The sequence below is a fragment of the Antechinus flavipes genome, chromosome 2 (assembly GCF_016432865.1).
Source record: "Antechinus flavipes isolate AdamAnt ecotype Samford, QLD, Australia chromosome 2, AdamAnt_v2, whole genome shotgun sequence".
NCBI classification, from domain to species: domain Eukaryota; kingdom Metazoa; phylum Chordata; class Mammalia; order Dasyuromorphia; family Dasyuridae; genus Antechinus; species Antechinus flavipes.
This window is the reverse complement of record NC_067399.1, coordinates 543,818,420-543,837,507: the sequence shown is the minus strand read 5'-3', so window position 1 is coordinate 543,837,507 and position 19,088 is coordinate 543,818,420. Positions and strand designations below refer to the sequence as shown.

The window sequence follows — 19,088 nt, the reverse complement described above, 5'->3', positions numbered from 1 at the left end:
CAAATACCTCTTCTGAGACAGCTAGATAGATCAGGAGTCAGGAAAATATGAGTTCAAATGTGATCTCAGCTATTGAGACCCTGGAAAAGTCCTTTATGTGAATTAACCTCTATCTGCCAAAGTTTCTTCAATGTAAAATATGAATAATATTAACAGCTGCTTCCTACCTATTGTATCATATGAGATATTTGTAAAGCATTTAGTAAACCTTGTTCATAGCAAGCACTAAATATTATTGCCTTTCTCTCTTTGGTTATTACTTTCCTTTATATTTTGTCTCTCCCATTAACATTACATATTCTTTGAGGGCAGGAACCATTTTCAATTCTGTATTTGTATTCTGAACAGGACATGGGTATTTAGTAAATACCTAGGAAATTTTTTTTTCCTCATTCATTCATATTGCCAGCTTAAAGTAGAGGTAGAATAAAAGGATAACTATGACTGAAAAATGTTGCAAACAGGAGAAACAATAGAAATTGTAAAAATTACAAATGTATTCTAGAGATAATGAAAGAAGCAGAAACAGAATTCTCAATCATTTAAAGGGAATTTTTATGAAGGATTAAAAAAAAAAAAAAACATAAATGAGAGTCTTACCAGATAAGGAGATGTGGAATGGTGATTTTATACAGATTAGAGGGAGAACTCACACATAAGCTTAGAGGTCTAAGTAAAAAGTTCTCTTTTAATGAAAATCCCCAGGGAATTAGTTGGTACCTGTTTTTCAGTTCCTGATCTGTTTAGATTATCTAATGGTCGGAGACAGTTGGGTGTGCAAAGACAGAGCTTTATTTTCTTTTTTTTTTTTTAATTTTTTATTTAATAATTACTTTATATTGACACTCGTTTCTGTTCCGATTTTTTTTTCCCCTCCCTCCCTCCACCCCCTCCCCTAGATGGCAAGCAGTCCTTTATATGTTGGATATGTTGCAGTATATCCTAGATACAATATATGTTTGCAGAACCGAACAGTTCTCTTGTTGCATAGGGAGAATTGGATTCAGAAGGTATAAATGACCCGGGAAGAAAAACAAAAATGCAGATAGTTCACATTCGTTTCCCAGTGTTCTTTCTTTGGGTGTAGCTGCTTTTGTCTGTCATTTATCAATTGAAACTCAGGTCTCTTTGTCAAAGAAATTCACTTCCATCAAAATATGTCCTCATACAATATTGTTGTCGAAGTGTATAATGATCTCCTGGTTCTGCAGAGCTTTATTTTCTATAGAATTTTCCTCACGATTTCAATATAGAAGATGTAAAACCAAGAATCGTGTAGGATCTAGTTCAAATCCCCGTTCTGGCGCCTAATAGTTGTATGATCATGGTTATTGTCGATTTACTTCTCGGACCTCAGTTTTCTCGTTTGTAAAATAAGGGGAATGTGCTAAATAACCTTTAAAGTTTCTTCCTAATCCAGAATCCTCTGGTCCTACGAATGAATGAGATAAATGATAAATATAAAGATGACAACCAGGGAAAATGGAGAAGGGAGAAGGATAATAGAGAAAAGGATCCAATGAATAGGGGAGCGGGAGGAGAAGGAAAAAAGAAACTTGAGAAATGGATGACAGTGAGAAAGAATGAATAGGGAAAAGGAGAGAAGAAAAGGGAAGGGGAGAGAAAATGGTAATGAGGGGGGGAAGGGAGAGGAAAAGGAAGACTATGAGGAATGGGGAAAGGAAGAGAGTAAGTGCAGAAAAGGATGCCAGTTGGAATCGTTGAAAAAAGAATATGAGGAAAAGGAGGAGAGGAAAACTAGAGAATATCATGGGAAACTAGGGGGAAGACAGGAAGAGAAAACAATGGTGCTGAAAGAAGAGACAAAGAAAGAAACAGAGGGAGGGAGAAGAGGAGAGAAGCGGAGGGGGGAGAAAGGAGAGATAAAAGACAGGGGGAGATAGACACAGAGACTAAAGGAGAAAGGGGAAGAAAGGGAGGAAGGAAAGGAAAACAGACAAAATGAAAGAGAGGGGGGAGAGAGACGCAAAAAGAGAAGAGACAGAGTCAGAGAGACAAAGAGATAAGAGAGGGACAGAGACTGAGTTAGGGGAAGTATTAGAAAGAGACAGAGGGACAGAGACGGACAGAGAAACAAAAATTAACAACTAGATAGGAAGTGGCCACGGAGAAGAAAAAGAAAGATAAAAAGAATGATAAAGGGAGGAAACAAGGCAAGAGGAGCTAGAGTTTAGGGTTCGATGCATTCGGCGCTCGCCCGCTCCGCCGTCAGTTACTCCGGGCTGGGCACGAGCTCGGGCACGCGCGGCCTCCCTCCCTTCCTCTCTCGCGGGCACACGCCGCCGGCAGTCTGGGAAGTGCGGGCCTGAGCCGCGACCATGTACCGGTTCCTGGGTGCCGTGACGCGGCGAGCGATGGCCCCCGACAGCTGGGGCGGGCAACGACGCTGGTACCACCAGCGGTCCAAGTGGACTCTGGGGCACGGCTGGGTCGGCGGACTGGGACTGGGCTTAGGCCTGGCGCTCGGGGCGAAGCTGGTGAGCGGACTGAGAGGCGCGAGTCCTACGCCGAGTCCCGGGGCGCCGGGGCCGGACGAGTCACTTCAGGTCGAGCCTCTGAGCCCGATCCCCGCCCTGCTCCCCCGGCAGCAGTCAGCGCCGCCGCAGCCTCCACCTCCTGCGCGCTTCTCCAGAGCTATCGAGAACAGTAGGGACCTGCTGCACCGGATCAAGGTTCGAGCTGGGGCGGATCTCCCGAGGGGAGGCGGAAATGAAGGGACCCTTAGCCCAGCACCCCAAAACTCTCCCCTTGCAACAGGGGCCTTGCAACTCCCCTCCCCACTTAAAAAAACGATAGCATGACTCGAAATGACTTTAGAGCCTATTTAGTGCAGCTCCATTCTTTTACAAATGTGGAAACTGAGACTGGGAGGGCGAAGTGACTTCCCTGAGATTCCCCGACAGAGAAGGAAGTGTCAATGCCAGCGACTACTTCTCCGTACGGCTTTCACGCCCCAACTTGTCCTCTTGGGCAAGCGGTGGGCGTGTTGTGTGGGTGCTGCCCTGCTTTGCGGGAGTTTGTGACTCCTTTCTGTAACAGCCTCTGCAGCATCCTCCTCCCAGCCTGCGACAGCCCCTCAGGTCGTTTCCCGAACGGGAGCCGAGGCCAGCGCTTGCGAGCTCTGCCTGCCTAAGCACAAATGCCCTCCCGAGGACACCTGCCAGCTCCCTGCCTCGTAGTCCCTCTAAACAGTTTAGTGTTTGCAGCCCACTGTCACAGGTTTGGAAGGCATTTGTGAGACCTTGTAATCCAGCTTATGCATACAAACCCAAACCGAAATCTCTGTAAAAGATATCCCACAAGTGGTCATCCGGTCTGCACATCCTTCCTTCCTTCCTTCCTTCCTTCCTTCCTTCCTTCCTTCCTTCCTTCCTTCCTTCCTTCCTTCCTTCCTTCCTTCCTTCCTTCCTTCCTTCCTTCCTTCCTTCCTTCCTTCCTTCCTTCCTTCCTTCCTTCCTTCCTTCCTTCCTTCCTTCCTTCCTTCCTTCCTTCCTTCCTTCCTTCCTTCCTTCCTTCCTTCCTTCCTTCCTTCCTTCCTTCCTTCCTTCCTTCCTTCCTTCCTTCCTTCCTTCCTTCCTTCCTTCCTTCCTTCCTTCCTTCCTTCCTTCCTTCCTCCTTCCTTCCTTCCTTCCTTCCTTCCTTCCTTCCTTCCTTCCTTCCTTCCTTCCTTCCTTCCTTCCTTCCTTCCTTCCTTCCTTCCTTCCTTCCTTCCTTCCTTCCTTCCTTCCTTCCTTCCTTCCTTCCTTCCTTCCTTCCTTCCTTCCTTCCTTCCTTCCTTCCTTCCTTCCTTCCTTCCTTCCTTCCTTCCTTCATTTATCTTATTTTTTGCCCCACATCCCTACTTGTAGCGGAGTATTTTAAACTTTGATTCCACCGCAATTAGTGTCAAACTTAGCAGGGACCACTCTCCACTTGGTGAGCTCCCAATCCAAACTTTGGATAATGTACCTAGTGATCAAATTGTTGATTGAGTTGTCTGTTTGTCTGTCTGTTTGTTTGTTTTTTTTTTTCCCTCCACAAACAGGATGAGGTGGGAGCACCAGGCATAGTAGTTGGAGTTTCTGTAGATGGAAAAGAAGTCTGGTCAGAAGGTGGGCTTAGGAAAATACTAAATCACTTTTTTTTTCAAATATCAGTTTTGTACTTGAAATACTGTTACTTTAAATAAATTAGTGTGAAAACACATAATTATTCATCTTTTAAGAAAATGAAAAATGAAAGATCATCGTTATGAATCCATCATTATGGAAAGCAGAATTGACATTCTAATGTAATACAAAATTGGATTTTTTTTAGTAAACTGTCCAATTTAAAATGTAGCAGTCAATAACAAAAAAGATTTGAGAGTAACATTTTTAAATCCAAGCTTTCCTACTAGGACAAGATGATTTGTGCTACTACTTTATACTTTATTTACTTATACTTTGACTTTAAACTTTATTACTTTATTTTCTAGACAATCTTGAATGATATATTGTAGATTGAATTTGTTGGGAATTAATGTTTTTAATGAGTACTTTTAGAACATTATGCTGCTGCTCACCAAACAGAAATGAAAGCTAATTACAACATAGCAATGACCTCGAAATCATTTGGAATGCAGCAATATAAATTACATACCACATAATCTCTTTATAAGTACTTTCATAACTATTCATTTCTCCCTTGACACTTAATTGACACTTTCAAGTTTTGACTAGCCTTCAAGAGTCATTTTTTTCCCTAGAAGTTCTTGATTGGTATCTAGCAGTAATTATCAGTAACTATCTGCTTTTTGGTGTCCCTCATCTATTTGAATTTCCAAACTTCACCCTATACTTGTGTTGAAGTTTGGGTTGTGATGTCCATTGTCAGAACCATTGCACATATAAGAAAAAATAGAAAATAAATACAATCAAATTCAGGTTGCTTAAATATACCCACAGTTTTATGTATCTATTAAAGGTGAAAATGGAACCTCTGACTTGGATATTCATTTAATAAAACATTTTATTGAATAATTTCTAGTTAAAAATTTTTATCCATAAAATATTTATAACCTGAGCAGTTGGTTACATAGACCACAAGTAGTAGAGATTTTGAGTTAAAAGTGAAGGGGAGAAATCCAGGGCAAATCCCTTAACTCCAAAAAAAAAGAGGAGGGAGAGAAATGGGAGAATGGAATTTAATGAGAAAAGAAAAATCATCCTCCATCGGTTATAGTTTTTTGATAATATTTCATTCATAAATATTTACTTGATATACATAGTAATTTTTACTTGTATTTTATTTTTTACTTTATAATTGTAAATATTGTTATTTTGCATCCTCAGCAAAATATTGTGAGAGTTTAATGTTTGTAATAGTCATAGTATTGAACAATATTGAGCAATTTCTTTTAAAATTACCAACTTTTAAAAGATAAGGACATTTTCATATAAGCCATCTTAAAATAATATCATGTTTAATTACTCAGCATTAAATAAAAGAAGTTATATTGATAAAATGGAGGAGTAAATTGTAGATAGGTACAATTTTGGTTTGAGTCAGCTTGTATTAATATTCAGTTTGATGTTAATATAAGGAAATTTTGAATCCTTTTTCTTGGTAGAAGTGTAAGAGCTGAAATAAGTAATTGAAGATTTCCTGCAAATATATTTTGTGCCATATGCTAAGTCAAACTTAGTCACTAAACCTACATAAGGATCCCTAAGACTACATATTAACTTACAAATCACATATTAACATTATGTTGTATTACATTTTTATTTTGTTAAATATTTCTCAATGACATTTTAATCTGGCAGTGCTCACAAGAGAGAGTGTTTGACACTTCTAAAATACACTAAAGGTTCTTTTGTATTTATTAATATTTTTTTTTTCCTGTTAAAGGTTTGGGTTATGCTGATGTAGAGAACAGAGTTCCATGTAAACCAGAAACGGTGATGAGAATCGCTAGCATCAGCAAAAGTCTTACCATGGTGGCTATTGCTAAATTATGGGAAGAAGGCAGATTGGATCTTGACATTCCAGTACAGAAATATGTTCCTGAATTTCCAGAAAAAGAATATGAAGGTGAAAAGGTAGTGGAATTCACATTTCATCACAGTCTTATTGTAAGGTCCGTGCTAGCTCCCTGGAGGCCTCAGAGTCAGCCAGAGTAAGGATAAGCAAAAGTCCTTGATCTTTTGGAGGAGAAATGAAGGAGATGGACAAAATTGCCAGGAGTTTTGCCAAGGATCCTCCCTTGATTCTAGAGTCCAGACGCTCCAGGAATCTCCATACTTTTCTCCTCCTTCTTGGGAGGCCAAGTGAAGTGCTCTGCCTCTCTCACTCCACCCGCTAATCCTTATCTACAATTCTCTTAACCACAAGCATTGAGCCAGCATTAACTGTGAGAAGAGAAATTCTAAACATGCTAATAGAGTTATTGTCCAATAGGTAATTAACTTTAAGTGCTTGGTTGTCTGATTCAAGTGTACCTATTTAGAGTTTTAGCCCTTATATCTTATCATATTGTTTATTTTGTCTTGTACCTGGATGTGCAGAATATTATATAGCTTATCTTTTCTTCTTTCACGTTAAAACTAATGGAAAGGAAAACTATTATTTTTACTGTGTTTCAGAATTAAGAAATATAATTGTTACATTATGCTTTCTTTGCTTTTGAAGTGACCTTTCTAGTTTAATATGATTTCTTCTGCCTTGTAAATTAATGTACTTTTTGAATTTACATGTTTTAAAAATTAGGTTTCTGTCACTACAAGATTATTGATTTCTCATTTAAGTGGAATTCGCCACTATGAAAAAGATATGAAAAAAGTGAAAGAGGAGAAGGCTTATAAAGCTTTGAAGAAGATGAAAGAAACAATGGAATTCAATCAAGAGAAAGACTGGAAAGAAATAGGAGGCAAAAATAATGAAAAGGGTGACTTTGCCAAAACTAAGATGGAGCAGGATAGTGAAACCAAATGCCGAAATCCAAAACTTGGCAAGAAAAAGAATGATTTTGAACAAGATGAATTATATTTGAAAGAAAAGTTTGAAAATTCAATTGAATCTCTAAGGTTATTTAAAAATGATCCTTTGTTTTTTAAACCAGGTGAGTACTGATTCTGTTTCTTAATAAAATAGTCATTATTTCTACTAAATAAATCCAGGATATCCTATATGATACTATCTTCCATACATTAGATAGAAGTCAAGAGTGTATGTGTCCTGTAGCAATTGTAACTTCATGCCCATTCAATAGCAGAGTCCCTCAAAGAACAACATTATGTAGCACAATCATTTGAAATTAATCCCATTTAAGAATATTATATATGTGTATTCCCTTAGTGATGTGATTTACTATGTCTTTCTTATGTAGAAATTTGTTAAATAATAGTTTTCAAAGTGTAATAATTCAGTGTTATAGATAACTATTTCTCTACATGACAGCTTTTGAAGAATAATCCCTTCATTAATAGTAATTTCTATAAATCAAATTATATGTTCTTTTTGATAAAATATATAATTACATAAAATCATAATATGTTTTTCATAATATTTCATTTTTATTTTTCAGTATGATGACTAGAAATTCCATTAGATTATTGAGTCTGTGAATATGTTTATGCATATGTTAACCTCAAAAATAGTTATTGCTCCACATACCAGGTATCTAAAAGAAATCAGCTAATGATGTAACCAAGTAGTGGAGCTACTTGCAAAAGTACTACAGACAGATATTTTCATATCCTTGTATTTATCTTTATTTGATTTTCATAATTATCTTGTTAAGTAGATGAGACAAAGAGAAAGAAAAGTAGTATTGAGTGGAACTGTACAGATTTTTTAGGGCTGATAAGTTTTGAAAGCCAATTTGTAAGGCCAATAAAATATGTCTATGATCTTTTTTAAAATGTCAGAATAAGATGTTCTGGTTTCAAAAATAGGCTGGTATTTTTCAGTAGACTTTTTTGGAGTCCCTTTTTGTCAAAACAATGGTAATATATTTTAAAATAATGAGGGCTTTTTTCTTGCACTCATGCCTCAAGGTAGTCAGTTTTTGTACTCAACTTTTGGATATAGTCTGCTAGCAGCTGTTGTAGAAAGAGCCTCAGGACAGAAGTATTTGGACTACATGCAGAAAATATTCCACGACTTGGATATGGTAACAACTGTACAAGAAGAAAATGAACCAATGATTTACAATAGAGCAAGGTAAATGAAAATTTCCTATTTGTATTGTATGGTTTTCTGGTGTCTTATAATGCTTATGTAATTTATGGATTTAGTCATAATCTCCAGGAGAACATTTCCATATTTTCATCTTCCCATTTCCCATTCCCAAAATAAAGTAAATAAGACTGTTGTATAAAGTATAACAGAAAGATTTTTATTTTGGAGGTTTAAAATTTAATAAATTTACAACATGTTTTATTCCTCACTTATATAAGCTTTAAATTTAACCATGAAACTGAATTGAAATTATCTTGAGATTTTTTTTGCATGAAGAAAATTATAAGTGAATTGCCTAAATAGTGACTTGTTAGTGTTTATGTAAAATCTTCATATTCAATTTGGTATGTTAACGTATTTTTTATGCTTAAGAAATATATCTGTCATTCATTTATATTAATTTGATTTAGTTGCCATGAAAAAAGGAAAAATGTTTTGTCAAATTTTTAGTCTTCATTTAGACACTACACACACACGTTCATATATTTTCCATGGGTCATAATTTTTAAAACGATTTAAATGAACAGTTTTTCAAATGTCAAATATCTGGAAGTTATAAAACTTGCAAATGTTCAATTGAAAGGAATTACAGGCAGAACTATGAAGGTGAACTTAGTCCTTAAAGATCATTTGTGAAGGTTGGTACATATATGATATCCATCACACATGGAAATACTTATATTGCTGCCTTTTTAAGTTACTTCATTTATTTCCTAAAACTGATAGACTCATAACAAAAACCTTTAGAATAATTAGGAAAAGTGAATTTTGTTATTTACAGGATGGTACAACAAATATATTTTGCATATTGAAATAATTAGAAATGTATTAATTTAAAAGTTGTTTATAGAACTAGTGCTTGTTAATTTTTAGCTTGTTGTAGTTCATAATAATAATAAAAAAAAAGATAGTGTGGAAAGAACACTGAACTGGGAGCCAAGAAAACAGAGATTGGATTTTAATACCAGTTCCGTTAGTCACGAACTTCACCAGGAATCTTAGGCCAAGGAATACAAAGCAATTAAATATAAGGTAATTTAGGAAAGAGAGTTTTAAAAGTTGGGATTGTGAAAGGTCTTCATGCAGAAAGTGTCACTTGAGTCAAATCTTAAAGAAGAGGGATTCTTTGAAGTCTAGACATGTAGAGCAGCCAATGCAAAGACCTGGAAATGAGAGGCAGAGTGTGAGATGTAAAATAACTATCAGTTGATTTGGGGAGAACCCACTAATGTATACTAAGGTTCAAAAATCAGTCTGAGGCCAGGTTGAATATCACAACTTTACTATTCATAGTTAAAATTATAAAATTTGCCAATTCAACAAACATTTCAATTAACTTATGACTTTTGTTATTGAGTAATTTTTCTTCTACCTTTTAGAATTAAAGAATACAATTCAAATCAGTCTTTTTTTATTATTATTAGTTGACTTAATTTGTTAGAGGCCTACAGGGAAAGAATCTTGAAACTAATAGCTGAGATGAGGTTTCATTCATCAATTTTCTATGTACTTAAGTATTAAAGAATGGTTATATATTTAACAAGTCAAACACAAGATAAAAACTTAATTTTTTTTATCAAGTATCCCAATAATAGCTATTGTGCCAAAGGATTTTAAGATATATACTTTTAATTTCTTTCAAAAATAATAGGTCACCAAAATTTTAAAATATTTTTTCCCATTCCCTCTGAAATCTGATGATTTTATGGTGATAGCTAATAGATTGTTTTTTATTAAATGTATGAAATCTAATTTTTAAAAAACAGATTTTATTTAAGGGTTTAAAGTCTACACTGCCATGCAGCCTAGAACTTGAAAACATTTTCTTGGCTCTTAAAAAATTAGATTGGAAATGAGGAAAATAATTTTAATAAAATGGCTTATATCCTTTATATCTGTTGAACAACTTTCTTTTTTTTAAATAATAGATTTTTGTTTTCAAAATACACGCAAAGATAATTTTCAACATTCACCATTGCAAAGCTTTGTGTTCCAAATTTTTTCCTCTCTCTTCTCCTTCTTCCCCTAGACAGCAAATAATCCAATATAGGTTCAATGTATGCAATTTTTCTAAACCCATTTCCACATTTATTATGCTACATAAGAAAAAAATTAGATCAAAAAGGGAAAAAAATGAGAAAGAGACAAAAAAGCAAACAACAAAGGTAAAAATACTATATTATGATCCACATTCAGTTCCCATAGTCCTCTTTCTGGATGCAGAAGGCTTATTCCATCACAAGAATATTGGAATTGGTCTGAATTAACTCATTGTTGAAAAGATCCAAGTTTCTCACAGTTGATCATCATATAATTTTCTTGTTGCTATGTACAGTGTTCTCTTGGTTCTACTCACTTCACTTAATATCAATTCACGTAAGTTTCTCCAGGGCTTTCTGAAATCATTCGGCTGATTGTTTCTTACAAAACAATAATATTCCCTTATATTTATATACCATAACTTATTTAGCCATTCCTCAACTGTTGGGCATCCATTCAGTTTCCAGTTCCTTGCCACTACAAAAAGGATTGCTGCAAACATTTTTGCAATGGAAAAGGATGTAGGTCCTTTTAACCCTTTTTTATGATCTCTTAATGTCCTTATGAGACACCAAGCAGCTTACTTTCATACATGCAGTATTGCTTAGAAAAATATCAGGAAAAGTTGACGAAATTTTTTATGAGCAATTAAAATTGAGGCCAAGTTTTTTTTTTTTTTTTTTTTTTTTTAAATAATCTGACATTGAAGCTGTGTGACCCTGGCCAAGTCATTTAACGCCAATTGCCTCAGCAAAACAAAAACAAAAACAAAAAAATCTGACATTGAGTTATGTAGATATTGCAAAATTATAACGAACAAGTTTGGTCCTCAGTGAGATATAAAAAGAAACTTATTTGTTTTTGCAGAGATCTTTTAGTACAGAACATTGTGTGTAACATCAAATTTTATTTTTTGATATGTTGATTAGGGTTTTACTGAGTTTTTTCTTTTCCCTTTTTTAAAAAATAAATTTTTATTGATATATTTTTTTTTACATGGTTAACATTTCTCCTGGTATCTTCCTTCCCTTCCCAGAAAGCCATCCTAAATAAAAGAGTGTTTTTTAAAAAGAAATTAAAAATTGGAAAAAGGGGGAAGAGAATGAAAAAAGAAAAGATCAATTTATCAAAAAGTTTTCCTTTCTTTAAAAAAAAATAAGTATTATAAAGGATAGCTTCTGAAGAGGAGAAAGGAATACTGAGGAAATAAAAGCAATATACAAACAAAAAGGTTTTTTTTGTTGCGTACAAAAAAGAGGATGTTACAAGATAACATTATCTTCTTCCCAAACCTACCACCTTTTTAAAGTTTCCTATTTACATTAAAGATGGCACTATTCTACAAGCCACCCAAATTTGTAATCTTGGCATTAGTTTGGGCTTGTCACTCTCACTCTACAAATCCAGTCATTTGCCAAATCTTATTATTTCGACCTCCCCAAATATCCCCTTGTCTACGTAATAACTACTACCTTTGTTGAGAATCCTTATCATCTCTCACCTACACTGTTTCAGTAGCCTCCTAATTGGTCTTCTGGACTTTCTACACATTGCTGCCAAAGTGTTTTTCTTAGATCTAGACGTGACTTTAAAACTTCTTAAGTTTTACTTAAGTCTGAGTAAATGGCAGTGGCTCCCCATTGTCTCAAATATAAAATCTGAGCTTTTCTGTTTATCTTTTAAGCCTTTCACTATCTAGCCCCAACCCATATTTTATTCTTCTGCTTTACTCCCCCCTCTCACATTCAGCCTAACTGTTTTCCTTACACACAACATTCCATCTTATATCCCTCCACCCTTGAATATACTCCCTCTCTAGCTAAAGTTCTCAGAATTTTTCTGTTCCTTTAAAACATGGCTCAAGGGGCAACTAGATGGTATAGTGGATGTAGCACTGACCCTACAGTCAGAAAGACCTGAGTTCATATGTGACTCTAGACAATGAACTAGCTTTGGGGCCCTAACAAGTCACTTAACTCCAACGGCCTCACCAAAAAAAAAAAAAAAGTGACCTATACTCACTTCAGAATATTTTTTAAAATAAATAAAATTAAAAACAAAAACAATGACTCAAGAACCATCTTCTTCATGAAGACAGTTACATTTTTTCCCCTTTCCCTCCCTAGTGCCTTCTCTCTGGAACTATTTTATATTTTTAACTATTTTGTATTCATTTTGTTTATATTTTATATACTGATCTGCAGCTGTATCCTTTGTTAGAATATAATAAGCTCCTACAAGGTAGACATTGTTTCATTATTTATGTTTATATTCCCAGGACTAGCATAATGCCTGATACATGGCAGCATTTAATAAATGCTTGTAAATGAATATTTAATATTTAGTACTATATATAAGAGCAAAAGGTCCATTTGTACCCATTGAATTTAATTTCTTTAATCTAGGAGAGAAAAAAAGCTATATTGTTAGAACTGGTTATTTGCAAGAACAATATGAATTTGTTGCTGATAAGTCTCAAATACATAATTATAGAAATAAGGAATATAGTATTATCTTAACCTGCTTTTAAATAGTTTCTACTCTGTGCCAAAAAGTTTCTGTTTTTATGTTAAAGATATTATCAGTCCTCTACTTTTTCCTCCCAGATTTTTAATTTATAATATCTAATCTTCTTAGGGAGAAGTAATTAATTTTAGGCTACTTAGAGTAATGCTTTTTTTTTAATTTAAATTTTATTTTATTTAATAATAACTTTGTATTGACAGAATCCATGCCAGGGTAATTTTTAACAACATTATCCCTTGCTTATGTTTCGTTTTTTCCCCTCCCTCCCTCCACCCCCCCCCACCAAGATGGCAAGCAGTCCTATATATGTTAAATATGTTGCAGTATATCCTAGATACAATAGAGTAATGCTTTTAAAATAGTGTACTATTCTGAGAGAAAGAAATGTTAAATGAATTTTCTCATGTAATTCAGCCTGGTTTTGCTTTTTATCGGACCTCAAATATATCTAGAGAAAATTTTTAATTTCTTTTTTGGCCCCCCTAAAGTCCAGTAATAATGCTTTTTTGATCATCATGAGAGGAAAATTGACCTTAGAAGTCCCTATTTATTAATTTTAAAGAGATTAAAGGTATCTGAAGGTATTTTTATTATTTTATAACCAAAATCTTTGTTTAAAATGTATGCTTTATAGTATTATCTTACAAAAAAAGGACATTGCAAGAAAATTATCTTTTTTTTTTCTCAAGAGCCTCACATCTTGGACATTTAATAAATTGTGTATTGTTTTAATATCTCATTGTGCATTTAGGTAACAATGAATAGTCCCAATTAGTTGGCATATAAATATACAGTAGAGGAATAGCAAAGATAAAAGGCTAGGAAAGTAGGTTGATGCCAGATTGTGGAAGACTTTGAATGGTAAAAGCTGAGGTGTTTGGACTTGATCCAATTGATAGTGAAATAACATAGAAAAGATTCCAACAGGAAAATGTTGTAAATAGTGGTTAAGTCTATCTCTCTATGAGCTTGCTTTCTACTTATTACAAGTCTCAGAAGTGACTGTTTAGTCTTTGGATATTTCTAGACAGGGAGAACCCCTTTTTCCCAAGGCAGAGCTTTTGGATAGTTGTAATTTTTAGGTGAAGCTTAAATTTATTACTTTTGCTCTTTGGGACTAAGGAAAATTTCTCTTCCTTCCTCTACAAGACATTCCTTCAGGTACTTAAAACTATCATTTTCCCTGGCTCCTTCCACCTCCAAATTTTTTCCTTTCTGGGAAAAAACACTAATACCTCATATGATAGTACTATCATGTCCTGGTGATAGTACTTTGCCCTGATCAAACTTTAGATTTCTAAAGTAGTACTTTCGGTCCAGGTTTTAGATTTTAGAAGGGGCATTGATAATTGATATAAGTCCAGAGAAGGGCTTAGAGTTCATGTCCTATGATAATTATTTGTTGAAAAACTGGGATGTTTTGAGAAGAGAAGATTTATGGGCAACATGATAGCAGTATTTGAAGGACTTTCATGTGGAAGAGAGATTAGATTCCATAAATAACAACTGAAATTTATATAGATCTTTAAGATTTGTAAGTATTATATGCATATATATGAATACTTATACATAAATAAAATTACATTATATTTTGGCACCTAGATTTTTTGGTTTTATTCTTGCTTAGGCTCATGGTGGTGAAGTGACTTGTCCAGGATCATACAATTAACACATGCCAGTGTTAAAATTTAAGCCAAGTCTTATCAGACTCCAAGTTCCTGCTTTTTTTATATCATTATGGTATCATTAGGCTTCTTGTTCTTATTTACGTATTCACTAAAATTTGAACAGATATATCCATGCTGCTGCCAAATCTTAATGTTTCAGTTACATAAATACTTTTGTAATCAGTCTATCAGGAAGTCAGAGAATATATGAATTTGTGATTGACTCTTTTTGTTTATTGTGGGATTCCTAGGCAATTATTTTGTTTACTTATAAGGAGAAGAGAATTGGAAAATAGCAGCTGACCTATGAAAGCAATTATTAAAAAAATTCATCTGTCCCTGAAATGAAAATTTAGTAGATTTTTTCCTCACAAATACCCTTCAGACAGTTCAGACTATATTTTTATACATTTGGCATAACATATGTAGCAAAAGAAAAAAAATCTCCTTGGAACAAACTAAATCAAATAGATATTTGTACACACAAAAAAATTGTGTGTGTGTGTGTGTGTGTGTGTGTGTGTGTGTGTGTGTATAGATGTAGTAGTACAGCACAGAATTTGAAAAGAGCCTTCAAAAGCAATCCAGCACAATTCCTTAATTTTCCTGATAAAGCAGTTACATAAGGATTAAAGAGCCGAGGTGAAATTTGATCCTAGTACCTTTTCACTTAGTATAAAAATACTTGCTACTTTACTTCTTACAAACATTTTATTTCTGACTTTTTTGAGAATTACTGTTGTGCACTCATTTAAGTTATTTACCCTTTGCCCTTTATTTGACAAGCTGTAGTACTGAAGATTTTTGTGAGATTTAATGGAAAATTCTCCTTGGCAAGTTAAACTCTTTAATATATGCTATTGATTTTATGTACTTAAACTTTCTGATGTAACACAATAATACACAAAGTGATAGGAGTGACTTATATTTTTATAGAAATTAAGAAACATTTTTTTCCTTAATAATGGTGTCTAAACTAATTAAGTCTGAAGTGTTTGGACTTTTTGCATGTAACATATTGTTACTATTTTACAAAAATCATACTGTCTTTTGGAGTTTGCATGATACATTGTCTTTCAGGTGATGGTTATGTTCCTTACTAATACATATTTTTTCCAAAATATATTTATTTCTATTCCCCTGATGAACCTCCACATTTCTATTTCAAAAACCAAATTGGGGTTTTGATGATTGTAGCTTTATAGAGTAATTTAAAGTTTCTCACTATTAGCTCCCCTTTCTTCCCGATTTTTTTCATGGTTTTCTTTATATTCTTAATCTGTTTTTCCTCCAGATTAATTTTGTTATTTTTTCCTAGCTCTGCAAAATAAGTCTTTGGTAGTTTGGTATGACACTGAATAAGCAAATTAATTTAGATAAAAGTGTCATTTGGATTATATTGACTTTGCCTACCATTGCTCTTTTTACTTTCAGTGAGCAAAATCCCTTTTCTCCTTCGGGTCTTTCCAATTTCTATTTCAAAAAATTCTTTTTTGAAGCAGTTCTTATGGCATAATAATACTACATTACATTCATACACCATAATTTGTTTAGCCATTCCTCAATAGGTAGGTACCCCAAAATCTGTTTGGGGCTATTACATATACAATGCACAGTAGTTAAATATTAGTTCCAATTACATTTGTAGCATGTATTTTAACACAGTATTTAAATACTAGTTTGCAGTTAACTCAATTTTGTACTTTTATCAGATTATAAACTCACATATCTTATTTATTTTTTTATTACCTTCCATGTCTAACTATGTTCTTTTAACATAGATGCTTAATAAATGTTGAAAAATTAATCTCAGATGGTTACTTGTTATTCTAGTTTTGTATTGTTTTGGAGTTTTTCCTCTAAGTATGAATATTCCTAAGATTATGCAACTAAATGGAAACCTAAAAATGAAATTGAACTAGGCTATTTAAAGACATTTAAGCTGTTAAGATTTGTCTTTCTTGTCTGTCTTCTTTGTTCTGGTCATGTATTACATTATACATGAAACTATTTTCAGGGTAACACTCTGATTTGAAGGAGTAGCATATGTGGTATTTCATACATATATAATACAAAGAGGACTGGGTTAAATCCTGGCTATAACATTGTGACCCTATTCAAGTTTCTTCATCTGTAAAATGAAGGTAATGCTATAAGTAGGATTTACCTCATAAGGTAATGATAAAGAAAATTTAAACCTTAAAATTAAACCTTAAGAAAATTTACATTGTAAATATGAGCATTAGTATGATACATAATGCTTAGAATCAGTCTAAAAACATATAATAATCTAACTTTACCAGAGTCTAACAATATTTGATTGTATTCTATGCCTTAAAGTGACTCATGCTAGTAAGGGGAAATTAATAAGAGACCCTTGGGGAAAAAAAAGTCTTTTTAGTACCTAGGAGGTAAAAAATAGTCTACTTAGTGGATGTATTTCAACATATGTTTAAATTTTAATACTTTAGGCCCAAAATACTGAATCACTTTTCTTGTCACCTGTCATAAAGCCTTGTGAATGAATACTTTGCTAATCCATACTTAAATTACCATTGCACAAAAAAATTTGATAAATAAACTATATGGGAAAGGAAGAATTAGAATTGAAAAAAAAAGCAACTTTTTAGGTAATTATAAACTTTTTATGAACCTTCTAGTCAATTACAATTACTCTACTTTTTTACAATTGTTGTTCAGTTATTTTTCAGTTGTGTCTGATTCCTTGTGATTCCATTTGAGGTTTTCTTGTCAAAAATACTGAAGTGTTTGCTATTTCCTTCTCCAGCTTATTTTACAAATGGAGAAACTGAAGCAAATAAAGTTAAGTGAGTTACCAGGGTCACACAATTAGTAAGTGTCTGAGACCAGACTTGAACTCATATAGATAAGTCTTCCTGACTCCAGGCTTGGCATTCTGTCCACTACACCTCTTAGCTGCCAATTGTTTATAATTACAGGTATATATTTTGGTATATGTATATAATTAAATATATGTAGATGCCTAATTATATATTTATATTTAAATTTATTATTTTCTTAAAACAAGGTTCAGCTCCCTTGCCTATCATTGTTTGTACTTAAATTATCTAATTTTGTTCTTTACACTTAGAATTAGTTTTTTTTAATTCCAACAAAATTCTGTAAGAAAATCATCTTTGTTGAACTGAATTGTTCTCTCTGCTTTACTATTTTTCTGACTTTGTACAACCCAGCTAGTGTTTTTCAGAACAGATGATTAGATTTTTAAACATGTCTTTTTTTCCCCAGTACTTGGCACATAGTAAGTGCTTACTTTTTGTTTGTTGGTTGATAGTCATGTTCTAAACTTGCTAATGATATGGATAATAGTTTGGGGGAGTAATAATAAGTGTGGGGATAAAGAACAAGTATTATTACTTTTTCTAAGTACCAAAGTAATGTCCTATTAAATAAATCTAGTGTTTGTTATATTGCTGCTATTTTGTATAAATTCTTAAGTACAAGCTCACAGGTAGACATTTAGACAGTCAAAAGTAGATTACTGAATTCTTAATAGTGACCAGTAACCATTCTTATTTCATTTCACTTAGGTTTTATGTTTACAACAAAAAGGGACGTCTTGTCAACACCCCTTATGTGGACAACTCCTATAAATGGGCTGGTGGTGGATTTCTTTCTACAGTTGGTGACCTTCTTAAATTTGGGAATGCAATGCTCTATGGGTATCAAATTGGAATGGTTAAAAACTCAAATGAGAAACTTTTGCCAGGGTACCTCAAGCCAGAAACCATGGTAATGATGTGGACTCCGTGCCAAACACAGAGATGTCTTGGGACAGAGAGGGGAAATATGCAATGGCATGGGGTGTTGTGGAAAAAAAGCAAATATATGGTTCATGTAGGCAACAACGACATTATGCTTCTCACACTGGAGGTGCAGTGGGTGCTAGTAGTGTCCTCCTGATTCTTCCTGAAGACTTGGAGGTAGAACCTACAGATAACAGGATAGCCATTCCCCCAAGGGGAGTGATTGTTACCATCATATGTAACATGCAGTCTGTTGGCCTCAATAGCACTGCCTTAAAAATTGCACTAGAATTTGATAAAGACAAATCAGACTGATTCATTAAGCACCAAATGTGGGAAATTTAAATAACATTACACTTAACAAAAGTACCAAAAGACATAAAACTTTTAAGAATGAATTTGTAATAGGAAATAAACAATGCAGAGAATTATGTACCTATTAATTGTTTTAACTTTTTATAAACATATTTAGCTTTTTGTGGAATTAGTTCTTTATGCTCAGGGAAGTAACTTAATGGTTTTTACTTTTTTCAAAAAGTGTTAATTCATTGAAATAAAGTATTCTAGTAAAAATGTGTTGTCTTTGTTAATGAATTGTTTTTTTAAATGTCCTAATGGGGAAGAAGCAGCTTCAGATTTAGTTTTTTTAAGGTAACAGCAAAGATAGGAAGAATGATTCATTATAATGCAGTTTTGCCAGGAAACTGTGATTTATTGATATTAGGCATTTCGATAAGGAAACTGCTTTTCTCTTTAAGGAAATAATAGTTTTTAAGAAGTGAAGATAGACTGAAGAAATGTCAGTTCTCTATCAATAGATTTTTCTCTGGAATATGTCTGCTCC

The 19,088-nt window shown here is 33.8% G+C and overlaps 1 protein-coding gene across 1 annotated transcript; it reads left to right on the top strand.

Moving 5' to 3' along the window:
* Window positions 1–819: 819 nt before the first annotated feature.
* LACTB (lactamase beta) lies at window positions 820–18,817 on the top strand. Its single transcript, XM_051980907.1, is given in 7 exon segments — window positions 820–2,693; window positions 4,046–4,112; window positions 5,893–6,083; window positions 6,751–7,102; window positions 8,040–8,205; window positions 18,029–18,246; window positions 18,249–18,817. Coding segments are annotated over 7 exon segments (1,659 nt in total). The 5' UTR covers window positions 820–2,339; the 3' UTR covers window positions 18,560–18,817.
* Window positions 18,818–19,088: the final 271 nt, after the last annotated feature.